Source organism: Solanum pennellii, chromosome 6 (genome assembly GCF_001406875.1).
Source record: "Solanum pennellii chromosome 6, SPENNV200".
Lineage (NCBI taxonomy): Eukaryota > Viridiplantae > Streptophyta > Magnoliopsida > Solanales > Solanaceae > Solanum > Solanum pennellii.
This window is the reverse complement of record NC_028642.1, coordinates 3,288,216-3,305,915: the sequence shown is the minus strand read 5'-3', so window position 1 is coordinate 3,305,915 and position 17,700 is coordinate 3,288,216. Positions and strand designations below refer to the sequence as shown.

At 33.1% G+C, this 17,700-nt stretch overlaps 2 protein-coding genes and 1 non-coding gene across 3 annotated transcripts; 2 read left to right on the top strand and 1 right to left on the bottom strand.

The window, feature by feature from the left end:
• Positions 1–233: 233 nt before the first annotated feature.
• Positions 234–7,854, top strand: LOC107023233 (serine/arginine-rich splicing factor SR34B-like). Its single transcript, XM_015223858.2, has 14 exons — positions 234–387; positions 1,177–1,265; positions 1,353–1,418; positions 1,516–1,590; positions 1,978–2,104; positions 2,186–2,232; positions 2,340–2,397; positions 4,517–4,566; positions 4,678–4,734; positions 4,849–4,955; positions 5,046–5,144; positions 6,881–6,914; positions 7,082–7,356; positions 7,486–7,854. The coding sequence occupies exons 2-14, from the start codon at positions 1,182–1,184 to the stop codon at positions 7,487–7,489; spliced, it is 1,083 nt and encodes a 360-aa protein (XP_015079344.1). The 5' UTR covers positions 234–387; positions 1,177–1,181; the 3' UTR covers positions 7,490–7,854.
• Positions 7,855–8,296: 442 nt separating this feature from the next.
• Positions 8,297–10,702, bottom strand: LOC107021315 (universal stress protein PHOS34). The gene is made up of 4 exons (XM_015221952.2): positions 10,308–10,702; positions 9,552–9,646; positions 9,314–9,435; positions 8,297–8,702 (listed from the first exon to the last, which is right to left on the bottom strand). The coding sequence occupies exons 1-4, from the start codon at positions 10,486–10,488 to the stop codon at positions 8,615–8,617; spliced, it is 486 nt and encodes a 161-aa protein (XP_015077438.1). The 5' UTR covers positions 10,489–10,702; the 3' UTR covers positions 8,297–8,614.
• Positions 10,703–11,967: 1,265 nt separating this feature from the next.
• TRNAG-CCC lies at positions 11,968–12,038 on the top strand. Its single transcript has one exon. It is a non-coding gene; the product is annotated as a tRNA-Gly (tRNA).
• Positions 12,039–17,700: the final 5,662 nt, after the last annotated feature.

The window sequence follows — 17,700 nt, the reverse complement described above, 5'->3', positions numbered from 1 at the left end:
GTATAAGATAACTTAGGTGAGACAAAATCAAGTCTATTTACTAACACCGTGAGATCTCACTTCCTAGTGTGAAGTGATACATATCCCGTGAAATCAATATATGTTAGTACGTTATAATACATGTTATTCGTGAGAGACAATGTATATCGTGTTAGATATAGCGTAAAATAAATCTAGAAAAAAAAGAAACCCAAATATAATATTTTTTCCCCAAATTAGTACACTCTTAGAAGGACGTGTCCAAATAGGATAGATGACAAGTACTAGAAGAAGATATTTATACGCTTCATAGCATTCTCAACCCTTTGTTCTTTAAAACCCTAACCTTCGAAATTCTCCTTCTCTAAGCGCTCTGTTTTTTCGTCCTTCATCAATCTTCTAATAAAGGTACGTTTCTTCGGTTTTTGTTAATGGAGGTCCGTTTAATGGGCATCTATCAAACGAAATAGCTAACAAGATCTGTTTTTTAATTTTAGTTTCTTCCGTTTTGCTCATTTTACCCAGCGAAAATTGTATTTCAATTCACTTAAAACGTTGTTCAGAGGCGGATCTAGCATAGAATCAGTCTACATACAGGAAAAATAGCAATAAAGTATCTATACATAATTTGTGTATGTAATTGTGTATACATAATTAGTGTGTTCTGTATGCAGGAAAATGTTTTTTTTTTGTCTTGGACAATAACCGGGTTTCTACTTAGTTGTGTTCGGTAGGCAAGCGAAAAATATTAGTAAAAGTATTTGTAGGTAATCTAGACAAATGCTCTTGAGTTGGGTGGTGGGGATGGTGGCTAAGAGTGTGGTGGTGAAGATGAGGTTGGTTGGAGGGTGGGGAGAACACAATTAATGTGGAATTTTATTTGTTGAACCTGTTTTCACTACTTTCATTGAGGAAGTCAAATTTTTTTATTTTGAAGCAACTTAATTTCCTAGAGAAAATGTTTTCCATAAATTTGACCAACCATGAGAAAACTGGGAAACATTTTTCTGGAAAATGGTTTCATTCGTACCTAACACACCCTATATGTATGTTTGTTACTTTGTTTATGTATTTGTGTACTTGAATCAAGTTGATTGCTCAAGTTGTGTTTTTGTGACTTAAGTTCTTTATGGATTTTATCCATTATTTGTTTCTCAGGTGGGTTTTAATTGTATTTTTTTGTTGAATTATTTTTAGGAACAATGAGTCGTTCAAGTAGGACGATTTATGTTGGTAATCTTCCTGGTGATATTCGTGAGCGAGAAGTGGAGGATCTGTTCTACAAGGTACTTGTATTACACTTAGCTTCATACTTCAGTTGGATGTCATTTACTATGCTCCTAAACTTAAATGTGTGTGGCGTATAATTGTAGTATGGCCCGATAGCACATATTGATCTGAAAATTCCACCAAGACCCCCAGGTTATGCTTTTGTTGAGGTAAGTTTTGACTGCACTGGCTAAAATGAATTTCATTGGATATTTCCTTCTCAATTGTTAAGCTATTTTGACATTGTTTTGTTGGAACTAAACACAGTTTGAAGAGGCACGCGATGCTGAGGATGCTATTCGTGGGCGCGATGGCTATGACTTTGATGGGCATCGTTTGAGGGTTAGTAAAATCTTAACAGCATATAGGATACACACACATGAATCAATTGTATCCTCTGTTTACTCTGAGAAGTATGATTGACTTGCATTTTTGAATCAGGGTTTCCAATTCTTGTATTAATTGCATTTCGCTGACCCTAGCATTTCACCTAAACGGCTAAACCATTATGTTTCTTTATTAAATGCTTGTCCCACATTAGTTGGGATCAGTTTTATAAATTGTCTGTAACCATCATACTTTATCCAGGCGTATTTTTCTTTTCAAGCTCAGTTTGTCTTTCAAGGCAAATTAACATGTCTAATACATATAAGACACCTAAATGCTAAAATAGTTTTCTTTTTGAGGTGCTTGAGAGTTAAGCCTACTGAAACTGTTACATGTATGCAGGTTGAGCTTGCACATGGTGGGCGTGGTAACTCATCGTCAGATCGTTATAATAGTGGCAATAATAGTGGCCATAATGGTGGTCGTAATAATCACAAATTTGGAGCGCCCAAACGTACCGAGTATCGAGGCACGTTTGTTATTAATGTGCACATAATTTTCTTTATTGCATTTCATGTCTTCTTGATCTAATTCACTTACTCATTTTCAGTTTTAGTTACCGGATTGCCCCATTCAGCATCCTGGCAGGATCTCAAGGTGAGTGGTGTCTGTGTGGTAAATTATAAGGACCGTGGCTAAAAGTGATCTTCCTTTTCTGGTATCTTCTAGCTGCTGAATATTGGTATTCTATGTTTCTTATGTAGGATCATATGCGTCGAGCTGGGGATGTTTGTTTCTCACAAGTGTTCCGTGAGGGGAGTGGTAAGATAATTTGCAACAGATACTAGTTTTATGCTCCTCTTAATTGTCCCTTTGTTTTGTTTGTATAAGGGTTTGTTTTTACTATGCCAAAGGAACTTGCCTACAGAAGGACCTATATTGGTAAATTTGGTAAATTAAGAGTCAAGTCCCTATAACTACCCTTTCTCTTTTTTTCCTTTTCCGTCTTTCTTTTGGGTTTTCTTCTTTGAGAAGTGGTTGGAGAAGGATGGATATTTGATCCTTTTTTTTTTGAGAATAGCAATATATTTTCTGTGGATAACTTGAATCTCAATTGTTTTGATGGCTCTTTAACTTACTGCCTTGAGCTGACTTTCATAATGCAACTAGAAAGGCTTTCTCAAAGTAGAATCATTTCTTAAATCTTGTGTTGAATGTGACTGTGGTTCATCATTGGGTCTGCAAGTGTCTTTCCCCACCTTATAACAGCTAATATTATCTTCTCAGACCCAATCAAAACCAAATCTTGTTCTATGCCCGTGAATAGATGATATCGGAGAATGATGATTAAAAAGTTTTGGGCTATTGTTGAGAACAAAATTGCTGTACGCTGCAGTAACGTGCATTAGTTATATATTTGATGACTCCTGGCTTAGTTTATTGTTTATACTTTATACTATAATGTTTAGCCAACTTGGCTGGATAAAGTGACTGCGTCCCTCAGTTTGGATGGGATAATAGGTGCTATTACCAATCCTTGGTAAAATGGTCAGGTTTGATATATTATATATTCTTTGGCTGAAGTTTGTCGTTGTACATCATCATTCAAAACATAGTTCCATCCGTTTTAGTCAGAAAACTATTTTTCTCTTTTGGTGCCATCGTAATATAATAGAACAAGAAAGAATTACAGAAAGTTAAAAAGTATAACATCAAGAAAAAGTAGATGAAAAAATTGTTGGGGTAATGCATAAAGTAAAAAAAATAGCAGGGAAAAATAAAATGGAGCAGAAAAAGAGAAAGGAGGGAAGTCTAAAAGAAATCCTTGGTTTGGGGTTGAGGAAAGACAGTTATGTTTCAACCCAGGTGTTGTAGAAGAGTAGATTAATTATTTTTTTGGGGTATTGTTGGAGAGGTAAGTGGGAGCTCTGTTGGACGATGAGGAGAAGATAGCAGGAAATAAGTGAGCTTATTTTTTCATCTTCCATGTTGAATAACATCCTGTGCTTACCTGTGTATTCCTCACTCTTTGAATAAATGTTGATGTGTGTCTGGATGTAATGCCTGGATTATGTCCCCCCCTTGGTGATAATGGTCCTCCATAACAAGATAGTACTGCTATCTGGCTTATTGCATGTTACCAACCTTGAACAAGCCAAGATAATAAACAGGCTAATTTAATATGTGGGCTTAACAATGGATACACCAAGAATAGGAGTGGGTCTGGCTCTAATATCATACCATGTTAAGTGGAAAATTGGGCCTAACTCAACTCCAAAAGGTACCTTAGTGCAAGATCATGCAATAAGATCTCTTTTTCCCTCTTTCCTTCATGTTTCAGATCATGCTAACTCAACTCCAAAAGGTAGCTTAGTGCCAGATCATGCAATAAGATCTCTTTTTACCTCTTTCCTTTAATGTTTCAGATCATGCAATAAGATAACTTTTTCCTTCTTTCCTTTAATTGTTTCAGTTAGCTAGCTATTAGGTTTTACATAGAAAATTGTCATCATTTTTGTAAGGATGAATATACTAGAGCCTTTATAATTAAGACAGTTAATAGACAGATGGCAAAGATTGTTTGACTCTAAAATAGGAATTTTTTGATTTTACCCTATTTAAATGGAATTGAAAATAGTGATTGCCACTCAAAATCTAAGGTCAGCTGAGATTTATTGGATATTTCAATTTTGTGGTTGTGACTAAAATGGCCCAAATGTATAGCTGAGCAGTTTAAGGACCTGTGGAAATAATGTGCTTCAGATTTTTTTTATTTCTGTAATCAAATGTGGTGCTGCCTTATCTTTGAAATAATTTCTTGTGCTTCTACTCAATTTTTGTTGTGGCAAGCACCCTAATCTTGCTATGACTTGTGAATTTACTCTCCTTAAGTGATTCTTTTGTGGTGTATGGTGCGCTAACAATCAGTTTTGCTTTTCAGGGACCACTGGAATTGTGGATTATACCAACTATGACGACATGAAATATGCTGTAAGCTATCTCCTGTTTCTTATTCTGTATATTATCCTCAATTTTTGTTCAAGATATTTGAAATATGTTTGTGCTCAACTAACGAGTGTAATTAATTTTCTTTGTATGTAGATAAAAAAACTTGATGAATCTGAGTTTCGGAATGCTTTTTCTCGTTCAACAATTCGGGTATGATGTTATTATAACTCAAATACTATGATTACAGGCTGCTTAGTGCCTTTTCTTTTGTTAGCCTATACCATTGTCTTATGCTTCATAAAAATATTGCTTTGTCTTATGTAGGTGAAAGAACATGATTCTAGAAGCCGCAGCCGCAGCCGTTCTTACTCGAGAGGAAAGAGTGGTAGCCGTAGCCGCAGTCGAAGTTACAGTCGCAGCCGGAGCAGAAGGTATGTATTATGTAGTTTGCACGTTTTATAGCTTGTTACTTCACCTTTGAATGCTACTATGTATCTCATTGCTGCTCTCTTTCCTAGCAGCAAATCTCCTAAAGCTAAATCGTCAAAGCGTACAAGATCTCGTTCTAGATCTGTCTCTTCTCAGCCCCGTTCTGGGTTAAAAGGACGCTCTTTGTCAAGGTAATCTTTCTTACTGGTCATATCTACCCATTTTGTTGTTGGGGCAGGTTATGTAAAAGTAGCATATAGTACAAGGTTAATGTATATTTTTGTGCAAGTCCTTGTACTTGTCTTTTTTTGAGTCAAAAGTCCTTGTATCTATCAGTTTATCTTTAATCATTTTAATCTTTTCGTTGTGAAAGCCACCTGGGAATTAACTGTTGCATCTTGCACCTCATTCATTTAGTGGGAAAGCAGCTGAGCACTTTGTTTCCAACCCTTAATCTTGACTAGACTTTGTATTGTTGTTGACATGAGATGGCTTTGAAGCAAAAAGTTGTTTTGCAGTGTGACCAATTTAACATTTTCACACAAGTTGCTTGTAAATTTCACAAATTCAAATTGCAAATCTTATCTCCAAAATGATTTCAATTGTTCCCCCTTTTTGATTTTTTGAGAGGCATTATATTGGTTGTACAGTATTTATGATTGATGTGGTAAGTCTTGGCCCCACAACGGCATTCTTTCCCATATATAGAGAAACAGATCATGTGTGCTGCGTATGAACATTAAGGTTCTGATCCCTCATTCAGTTTGGATCTATATCGTCTTTCCAAAATTGTAAGTGAACCTTTTTGAAATTTGTCAAGATTCTAGATCAACGTGCAATGGCTCAGTGGGTAACTAGGCTGTCATTAGCTAATATGGTGCTCGTATTGTAGTTTTAATAGGCTTTATATTATGGTGAGGTACAATTCTGCATCTTTTTTGGTGGCATAGAGATAGTCAATGTTAATTTCATTCTGCTTCAGGGTGTCTCAGTCCAAAAAAACCCAGTCTGCTTCAGGGTGATAGATCTTTTTGAACCTAAGCAATGTCAAACCATTTGATAAACCAGACAAGCTAGGGAACATCATAAGTGCAGAGTCCTGTACATCAGGATTGTTCTTCTTCTTCTAATTATGCTGTGTCTAACTGTAATTGCGGCTATCAAATATGTGGTCAACTGGTCATTCAGTTATGAAAAGATGTCTAGATACTGCATTTCAGAATCCATTAGAAACAAAATAGTTGTTGGGTGTTGGATTTAGAAGTTGGTTGTTCCTATGCTTCTTGTGACTTTTGCATTTTGGAAACGTCGGGAAAATATTCTGTGTTGTCAAGGTATCATTTATTATTTCCTTTGTAAATATGAGAAATCACATTGTTGGTTTTTCTAGATGTTGGATATATACGAGGATCTTGGAATGCATATTAGGATCTTGAGTGGATATGGTCTTGCCTACAACAAATGTTGTTGTGGAGGTATGCTGTTCTCTAGATGGCAGCTTCGGAATCTTTTATGGTGTCTCTCCTCTAATGAGCATCATGAAATGTCCATCGATGCTAAGATTGGGAACAAGAAGATCATGGATTTTGATGGTCAAGCTGGAGTGGCATACTAAAACTTCACTTTGAATTTGGGATCGCCATCTGGCAAGCTAATAAGACACTAATTGGTTCTTTCACTTCCTGTTAATTGGTCTTTAAACAACACAAACTTAAATTATTGACTAGAACTCTTCCTTAACTAGGTAACTTGCATGGCTTCATACTTGTCATTGTTTTCTCTTTGGGATGGTGAAATGGTTACGGGTTTCTGAATATCTACTTTGATTATGGCCACTCCGACGTGGAAGTGGCATCAAGGCAGTCGGATGAAAGTTGTTAAGCGGAAGGTTGGATATTAAATTGAGTTGTTTCTGGACATTTTGCAGATCTCCATCAAGATCCAGATCCCCAGTACCATCTGTAAGTCAAATGACTCTTCTAAGATAAAAATGAAAGCTTGGAAATATTGTATCTGGTGGTAGAACTATTTTGTCTTATTACATTTGTATTAAGTTATTTGATTACATTCTTTTTTACTTCGAATCCTCTCTTTGTTGGGATTTTATATTTGGCTGGATTGGTCTCAGCGCCCAAAACGTGTGAGCAAAAGCCCAAAACCTCGCGACTCCAGGAGAAGCCAGAGCTTGAGTAAAAGCCCAAAACCTCGTGATTCCAGGAGAAGCAAGAGTCCAAGCAAGAGCCCCAAACTGCGTGATTCCAGGAGAAGCAAGAGCATGAGTAAAAGCCCCGAACCACGCAATTCCAGGAGGAGCCCCAGCAGGAGCAAAAGCCCCAAACCACGCAATTCCAGGAGAAGCCCTAGCAGGAGCCGCAGCCGGAGTCGCAGTGGGAGTTTGTCAAGGTCTTCTTGCTCATCTGGTTTTTTGTAGATTAATGAGCAGTCATCCAGTTGCTTGAGGCATAACATATCATTGCTATTTTGTTGACATATCATTGCTATTTTTGTTGACTATTGATTACAATTTTACAGGTGAGAGCTATATTGTGGATTAAGCTGTTGCTGCAGGTGCGGAGATAGAGAGTGTGCTGCTGTGCCTGAATAGAGCAGCTGAGCTGTTGGTGTCATCTTTTCCGATAACTAGTCCAGATGAATGGCTTCTGAATTTCTTGGTCCATGACCAAAATAGAACTCAACTGTGAACCTTTCTTTCTCTATAGACTTGGGGAAGACTGCAGTATTCTAGTATTTTAAGCAACTTTGCAGCATGTATGATTTGCAAAAATTGAAAATTATGTCTTGGAACTTTGCAGATTTTGTTATTTGTTTCCTGCAGGTGAATGCTACTTATGTAATGACATTGTCTGCACTCTTGTGACTTTGTAAGTTCTTTTCCTGATTTGTTTCTGTTCCCCTGATGCAACAATGTACCCAGGTGCAATCTCACAACTAGGGTCTAGGGAGGTTGATGTGTTGTGCAACCTTACGCCCTGGTTTGCCGGTGCCATAGGGCCTGTCACCTTTTATCTTTGTTATTGAAGGATGTTTATTTCCCTGCTGTGATGGTGATGGAGTTATCACCCTTTCTTATCCCTCTTTGAGAAATAGAATTAACTAGTTCACAGAGTTATATCCATTCCTTGCCTCGAGTAACAACTCAACGCAACAATCTTGAACAACTTAGAGGGCCTAGCTCTATTAAGGAGATGAAAATAATGATCAAAATCGAATTCAATTGTCAGCTACTCCTATTAAAAAAAGACGAGTGTTTCTGAAAGAAGTGGATCCCAATGATTAAGAAGCTCACTAATTGTATAACAATTTTCTGTACTGCTAATAATTCTTGTGGACAACCTGATATATTTATGAGGACAACTTAGGACAGAATAGCTCAATACACTGCATTTAGTCTTTTATTTTATACATAACATTGCGATTCACTCTACACAAGACCCTAAAGTATCTGTTTTAGGCAACTTGTTACACAACAACCACAGCCTTGTAATATATAGATACTGAGAGTGCAGAAATCAAATAAATACGCACAAACAAATGAGTTCCTTTTCTTTTCCTTTCCTCCTGGAGTTGAAGAAACAGATCACATATTTGTAATCTTATTCACTGGGACAACACAACAAATCAAATGCCAAGTAGAAACAATTTAAGCTTTAGTCTTTGGCTTCTTCACAATCATCACACTGCAGTGGGCATGATGAGCACAGTAGTCACTTACACTACCCAAAACAGTCCTGCACAATCAATAATGTGTTTAGCACAAAAACAAGTTCAAGTTCTAAGCATTGAAGGTGTATATAAATTTATATGCAATCAGACCACCTATAAAGTCAACAACGACGATACCCAATAAGGCCTGATATATATAGACGTTAACCCCACATTGTGCAAGGTATAGAGATTGTTTTTTGATACTCTCAGCTAAAAAGATCTTTCAGAAACAAGTTTGAAAAATATAAGAGAAAAGAAGCATTGATGAAAATTTCAAGGAAAAGAAAAATAATAAGACAAATAATATTAGTAGTAACAATGATAAGGAGAAGAGGGAGAAAAATAGGTACTCCAACTAGAGCCACACTCTTTCAAGAGAAATTGCTTGACTACTGACTAACTTTCTATCCAAATTCTCGACCTTCATGCTCTTCTATCTAATCTAAGGTCAGATCATCTATAAGGCCATCGTCCAAAAACCAACATAATAAATGTTAATCCTAATAAAAAATTGAAACCAACATGTTATAGTAGGAAAGATCAACAACACTAGAATTATCATCGAGAATTGCTCGTTAATTAGAAATATAAACAAGTTATATATATACTGTGAGCGTATATAAATTAAATTTACCTCTTTATAACTCCATAACCATGACAACCAACAACTAAAACAGAGGCATGAAGTTTCTCTACAGCTTCACAAAGGACATGCCTAGCATCACCTTCCACTATCTCAACTACAACATCATTCACCTACAAAATAGTACAAAAATATCAAATCACTACGTAAAAATGATTTTTTTAAACCTTTTTTTTTGTTTTTGAAAAAAAAAATTGTTTTAATAATGATAATAATAATAATAAATTACAGATTTTGCTTTGCATATCTCCATAGCTTTCTCCACAACCCTTGCAGCAATTTTCTTTAAATTAGACTCTATGGCTGAAAAAGCTTCCACACTCCCTACACAATTCATTAAAAAAAAAGGAAGTAAAATCAAAACATCATATATATATATATATATATATATATATATATAATTTGAAATTTTTCGAGCTAGTAAGTGATTTCAATTCGTGATAAAGAACAAGTGAACGTACTTTAGTTCACTTTTTCTTACCTAGAGTGATTTGTTAATACAAGTTTTCTATATATTATAACTAAAATTGAATTATGTGACTTGTCTCATATTAAACTATTAGGGGTACATGCTTTTATTTATTTAATTGTTTCTTCACACCCCTCATGTGTTACCTAATTATTTTTTCATAGAACAAGCATATAGAAATTCCCTTTTAATATTTTTGATAAATAAATTATTTTTAAATTAATACTTTTTACTCTCTACACATCTCATCTTTCATAATAATTTATATATAAATATTTTTAAATTAAACACTTTTTACTTATGTATTAAATAGAAGAAAATAAATAAAAAACCATATATTTTTCTGAAAAAAATCTTTCAAAGAGGACATTTTCCACCATGCCAAATACAACAAATTTAATCATGAGATGCTTAAGAGTAATTTTCAATATGTATCATTAAAAATTTAAAAAAACTCACTAACGTCTAGTCAAATATTGTCATATAAAATAAAACGAAAAAAATAGTAAGACATACCAGGACCAACAGCAAGACCAATGATAGAAGCAGGAGTAGGTTTAGCATGAAGAATAACAAGTTTAAAAGGAGAATTAGAATTATAATTTGTAAAAAAATGATCCAAAGTCCATTCTAATGCATAAAAACTATGTTGATTATCTTCTAATCCAACCACCATCACTGATTTTTCCTCTCCCATTTTTGCTAATCAATAATTTGAATTCAATCTTTTTTTTTTTTTGTAAAATAAAATAAAATATTTGATGAAAAAAGCAAAGTAGAAGTAGAGAATTTGAACACGAAATATAAATGGATTATTATGGATTTGTTTTATTCTTATGTGATAGAATCCAATTCAATGAGTTGGTTAGATAGAGAATTAAATTCTCTAGAATGTGATTCTAGAAAAAGACAAAAATAGATTCTAGCCTGAAGCTAAAATATATATAAAGAAGTAAATACATTAAAAAGTTAAAAATCGAATATATTATAACTTGGTAAATTTTGAATTCAGTATACGAAAATATGATAAATTATTTTTATTAGACATTAATTCAAAATTTTAAAGAAATATATAATCACACATTTTAAATTATACATATCAGTTTTGATTAAAATTGAAATGACATATTTAAAATACCTTATGTTAAAATAAATATGCACACAAACGCAAGAGCGAAGCCAACTTCAGGTTATGAGGTTCAGATAAATCTCATTCAATTGAAAATAATTGCAATATAACTTTAAAAAATAGTTTTTGACAATGTGTAGAAGGTACGGGTAGCAGAGTAAAGATTTCGTGGTGCATGAAAATTCTACTAATTATATCTAATACCAAATTCTACTTTAATTAATCACGTAAAAAATATTTAAAATTTCATGTAGAAAAAAAATGAATCATTCATATTCTCGAAATTGAGGTATATGAAAACTGACTTTTGGATCCTTTTTGTTTGATGATTGAGATATATATCACCTTCTATGTCAAAAATAAATTATTACTCATTTTCAATTATTTTTAATTAGTGATCATTATTGAGTAATTATTTATTATTTAAATGAATAATCTGATATGAAAGTCTTTTTTCCTTCCAATAAGCTAGATGAGATTCACTTTTTTTTCATTATTAAACATATAGGTATGAAGATGACTTGCTAAATTCACAATAAGGATCACACAAATAGAATCTTAAATAACACATCGAAACAAATTAAACCCTTTATATTCTCAGAACTAAAATATATAAGAAATTTCTTTTTGTTCCTTTTTATTTTGATGGAAGACATCATCATTTCATGTTGAAGATAGATTTGAATTCTTCTAAAGAATAAGTATCGATTCCAATCGCTTTTAGTTAATATTTTGAAACTAGCGATATGGATGAAAGAAATCTATATTATCCATTTCTTCGTGAGAATATCATTTTATTTGAAAATCAGCATATGGTAATAAATTTTTAAATATAATATGTTATATTTAAAATTTGAAAAATATCCCCGTAATTATAGATTATTAATTTACACTTTTAGTTTCTTTTTAAAACAACCCCCATTGAAATTATATTTCATATATATTTTTTAAAAATACTACAAATTTTAAATACTTGTTACTAAATGTATGAAAAAAATACAATTTAAGTTTAATTCGAATAAAATTGTTGCAACATTTTATCAAACAGCGCATCTGGTGTAGTGGTATCATAGTACCCTCCCACGGTACTGACCGGGGTTCGATTCCCCGGATGCGCATTTTTATTTCTAGTTTTATTTACAGTGTGTTTGGTATTGGATAATAAGAAAATTTAAATCTTTTTTTTTGAAAAAAATAAGTTACTTAAAAATGAGAAAAATAACTTTTAAATTGAATGGAAAAATAAGTTTCACAAATGACGTTTTATATTTTATTGTATCCTCTCTGCTTTCATCTTCGCCCCACCCCCATAACCCTACCATATCAACCCCCCTTCCCCCAATAATAGCAATTACATATCTAATGTATTCTCGTAAATGAGGCTATGTAAAGGATATAATAATATACATAAATGGTACTCTTTAATTTACTTTTTATGAAATGGAAAAATTGTACTATTAAACAATTGCAGCAAATCAGTTTAATCTCACCAAGTAGAGTGTTAAAAGAGTAAACTGTACATAACTTTATTTCTATCTTTACATGGTAGAAAGGTTATTTTCAATTGAATTCATTGTTATAGAGTGAATTTACTTTTGTATTGTGTCAATTTTTGATACTTAGTTATGTAACACAATCTCCCTACATTATAAAATTTGCGTATACTCTAAACTAACCTGGCTTGGACAAGCCAAAATAAGGTGACTAAATAGAGTTACAAAATGAATATTGAAAGAACCTAATGACAATAATTATTATGATTCACTCATAAGAATTTAATAAAAGAGAACGTCTTACGATATAACAACCACTCTAATCACAAAGATGATAAGTAAAAAGAGTTGCACCAAAAAGCAAACAAATTATAAAATAAGGTTACCATGGCCTATATTTTATTAAACCTACTAGTTATACATAGACCATACTTTTGCTCCTCAGCCTACGAGCTATTAGCAGCCGTTTCCAGCTATTGTTCTTAAATCTTACTATTTAGTCAACTCAAGTGACTTAGCCCAAGCTGGCCTAGCCAAGATATTAGCAACCCAAGCTCTAACATGAGGCCTAGCATTGAACAAGCTCTTCACTTTCGTCTCCATCAAGTAGTGCAAAGCCGGGGCGTGGTTCAAATCAGCTAGGGTAAAACTATCACCACCCAAATATTTCGAATCCTTGAGTCTAGATTCATAAACGTCAAGAAGTTTGCTAAGTTTTTCTTCATTCTCCGCCACGATTGCATCATCAGTCACCATGTCCAACAATGGCTTGATGACAATCTCATAGCATAGTTTTGAAACAACAGGTTCAAATCTTTGGGCTTCAACTTCAATCCATACATACATGATTGCCATTTTCTTTGGGTCATTTGGTAAGAGTTGGTTCCCCTTGTCAGCATATGTGTGAGCTATGTATTGTGTAATAGCTCTTGACTCTGCATTCACAATAATTCACAAAAATTAACATCTATCAAAAACATCCTCTCTACCACACGAAGGTAGAGAATAAGGTATGCATACATACTACCTTCCCCAGATCGCACTTAATAGTATACAAGTTGTGTATTCATTCGAACTAGTATCTAATTTTACTTTAGATCTTGAAACCAAAGATAAATTGGAGTATTTCTCCTTAAATAGGTCATACGTTAATACAATGTAGTTTTGAGAAACGATTTTCTTGAGGTATATATACAATCTAGACTCCGTTTGAGGAACTATACTAATTACAGGATATGTTGTTTGCACAAACTTAAATTAGTTGAATTTGTTTGAGACAAACATAGTATAAACTTAATAGTTCAACTAAATCAAAAGGTGATCCTAGTATACATGCTATGTGTTCATTCGAATTAGTAACTTTTATTTAGATTTTGTAAATCGAATAAATTGTAGTATAATAAAGAACTCGAGTTTATAAATTTTAAATCCTGAGTAGTTTTAACACGAGAACATATATAGATATATATGTAAAATCACAAATATTAAATTATGAATGTGCAAAAAAAGTTTAACTTACCAAAAAGCTTGAGATCTCCATCTTCAAAAGCAGGAACTTGACCAAATGGCTGAATTAACAATCAAAAGACAATATATAAGTAGATTACCCTTTAATTTAAAATTTGATTAATTAGCAAGAATAAGAATATCTGACATGATTTCATTTAAATAGAAAATCTATCGAAAACAACATCTCTGCACCAAATTAAAGGTAGATACCCTTTCACCCCACTCCTGAAATTACACTAAATATATGTTGTTATTGTTTATCTAAAGTCCCAATCAATACGAATTCACCCAATTAATATAAAAAATGAATCCATCATTACCAATTCATTTGAATCTAATGTTTTCGATACAAGATATACATGGTGTATAATTTTCTGACGAAGAGGAACTATTCAAGACATGTATATATATATAAATAAATCGATCTATTTGAACCAATAACTATTTTAGTTAAAAAAGAAAGATGAAAAAAACAATGTCATGATACGATAGAATATTTCACTGGATATGTTACTATCGTTCGTATTGCCTTACATTTAGGGAAATGAATGGTTCCTTCTTTTGATCACCATTTTGCAAATCAACATGAACAAGTTCAAAATCAAGATTTTTCTCTTTGAGTGTAGCTACAACTCTCACAACAGCAGGTGACAACATAGGGCCATGTGTTAGGACCGAAAATAAGCAGGTGTAACGCGGAAGCTAGCAAAGCAAACCTCAAAAGACCACGAGTAAGAAGACAACGAGAAATATACAAAAAGACACAAAGATTTAACGTGGTTCGGTCAATCGACCTACGTCCACAAAGGAGATGAGCAATTCACTATAAATTTGAGAGTACAAAATACAGAGGGAAACAACCTCAACCAAATTCACTCAGAATACATGGGAGGTTCACACAAGTGACAACGTATCAAGCTTGTGACCCACAAATTCTCCCTCTAACCAAAACTCTCAAAGCCTTTATGACTACATTGTGAATGCTGATTAAGTTAGAAGGAACATACCTCTATTTATAGAGTCCTAAACCTTTTCCTACCAGAAAAAGGATTAGTCAGTCCAAAACCTTTTCCTAAAAGGAAAACCTATTCATGGTAAGAAATTAGGGCAAATAAAACCCAACACCATGAACTTTGATTGCCATTATTATTGCTACTAAAAAATGAAATTTGTATGACAAAAATGTTGAATGATGAGTTTAAAGCATGTGTTGGGTGTAGTGTATATATATATAAAACAAATAGACCAATAATTAATGTTATTTGCACTTTATTTTTTAGGAGTAAAAGTCAAGAAAGAGTATTAATTATGAAAAGAATATTACGTATGGGCCTACATCACATAATGATGTCATAAACTATGTCCAATTATTATTATTATTATTATTATTATTATTATTATTATTATTATTATAAATAATAATAATAATATAAAGTTGAATTAGGCCCGCCTACGTGGTGCCACCACAAACCAGATATTTCCAAAACTACCCCTCTCTTTCGTGAAAAGTTGTGAATTTTATGAAAAGTTACAACTTTTATGAAAAGTTGCTACTTTAATGAAAAATTGTCACTTTTATGAGATGTTGTGACTTTTATGAAAGGTTGCGACATTTTCTAAGGATTGCAACTTTTTCAAATAGTTGTGATATTTCTGATTTCTCATAAAACACAATAAATATTTGTTCGCTCTATCATTTGTTGCCTATAAATAGAGGAATTTCGACTCATTTTACAACAACAAAAAATTCTTCACTTCTTCTTCTTTTTCTTCTTCTTCTTCTTCTTCTTCTTCATCATCATCATCATCATGTTCTTCTTCTACGGGCACTACACAATTAAATATTTATGTACTTTGGTCATGTTGAGTGGCACACTGGCACCATGGGTTAATATTACAGATCTGTATGTATTTTTACGATGATGATCAAAAATTCTAAACTTCTTCTTCTTCTACTACTATTACTATACAAATATATACTTGTGTACTTTGCTCATGTTGAGTAGCTCACCGATACTATGATTTATGTTAAAGATATTGGTATGTATTCTTACAATCGTTGATTATTGTTTATGTTATTAAGGATAAAATAATACGATGTAATAATTTTTATTTTCTTTACATTATTAATATTTGATACTATGTTATCTTTTATGTAAGATTATATAATTTTTAATTTTAACGATGGATATGTTTTAAGTATTATTATATAAAGTATAAATTATAGGAACCACATATTATAAATACAAAATAACCTTTTATCCCTTTTAGAATTGAAATTACGAAAAATCCCTTAAAAGTCAAGTTAGCGGGATACATCCAAAGAGCACGTGATACATAACTTGTGATACATCGTAGTTGACATCTGTTGCGGTTAATTAGGAAGATTTAACGTGATTTCTGTTATTATTAACTGAAATCACGTAATTAATGCTCTACAGCTTGCGTAACTGATTAGTAAATTCAAATTTTAAATCAGAGTAGCTTCCTAAATCAAAATTATTCCTGTCAAAGTTGATCTGCATTCTAAGAAATAAAAAAAAAACAGGTTTGAAGATGAATATCTCAATTCTGCTGCGGCATTCTGAAATTTGGGTAAGCGATGTTAATTATGAAGGTTACAAAGTTGATGGAATTGTTGTTGTCCATTCCATTTCATTTGTGAATCTGAAAACGTTGATTTTATCAGAGCTTGAGATCGACACTGTTACAAAGGATATTGAAATCCGATACATTGTTGAGGGAAGCTCATGTCCATTGAAAATCAAGAACGACATGAGTGTGAAACTTTATTTTGAAGTAAAAAAGAATGCATCTGGAATCGGCATGTATCCGCTTTGTATTGATACAACTAATAAAATTGTTGGGGAGATACGTAATTTTGATTGTTAATCAGGTGAAGTCGTATGCGTGGAAGGTACCGAAAGAGATACTGAAGCTCTTGCTTTGGTCGAGTCGAGAATTTGTGACATTGATTATATTCCAGAATTAAATGCTACGAATTACATAACTGATTCCAATAGTACTGAAGTGAGACTGGGCAGTTGTATAAGGACAAAGGAACACTCGTTGCTGTAATGACTAAATATAAAATAAAGAACAACTTCAATTTTCGAGTGAAAAGATCGGATAAGAAAAGGTATTGGAATGCTTTCTCTATGATTTGATTGTTTTTCTCTAGTACATTTTTATTTATATTGTATCTGATACATAAGTATAAGTAGTATATATTTTGTTGTGATAATTATAACATTGCTTTTCTTATATGAATTAAATCAATAAAAAAATTTGGACAGCTATGTGTTGGTTTGCTTCAGCGACCAATGTGGATGGACCTTAAAATCATCTTGCAGAAAAAAATCTGATGTATTCAAAGTGAGATATTTCAATAGTGAACATACATGTCCGATGCGGGATAGGATACTAACAAAAGTACAAGCAACAATTGGATTTATTAGTGGTGTGACTGCCCCTAAATTGGTAAATCATAAACGAATCCATACACCTAGAATTGTAATTGAAGATATTAGAGAATTGTATGGGGTTGAGATATCGTACTGATATACCGTGGTTTCACGGTATTATTAATACTTTTTCCTTAAGTTTAGTGTGTCCAAAAGCCTTTTTGTGCTAATTTTTATATAAGTTGTTGTTTATTTTGCAGGAAATCTGTCCAAAGCTGAATGCGGAGATTTTGAGCGAAAAAATGCAAAAGAGACCACCTACGGAGCTTATGACGGTCCGTCGTGCTTGTGACGGTCCGTAGGTGGCAGCGTAG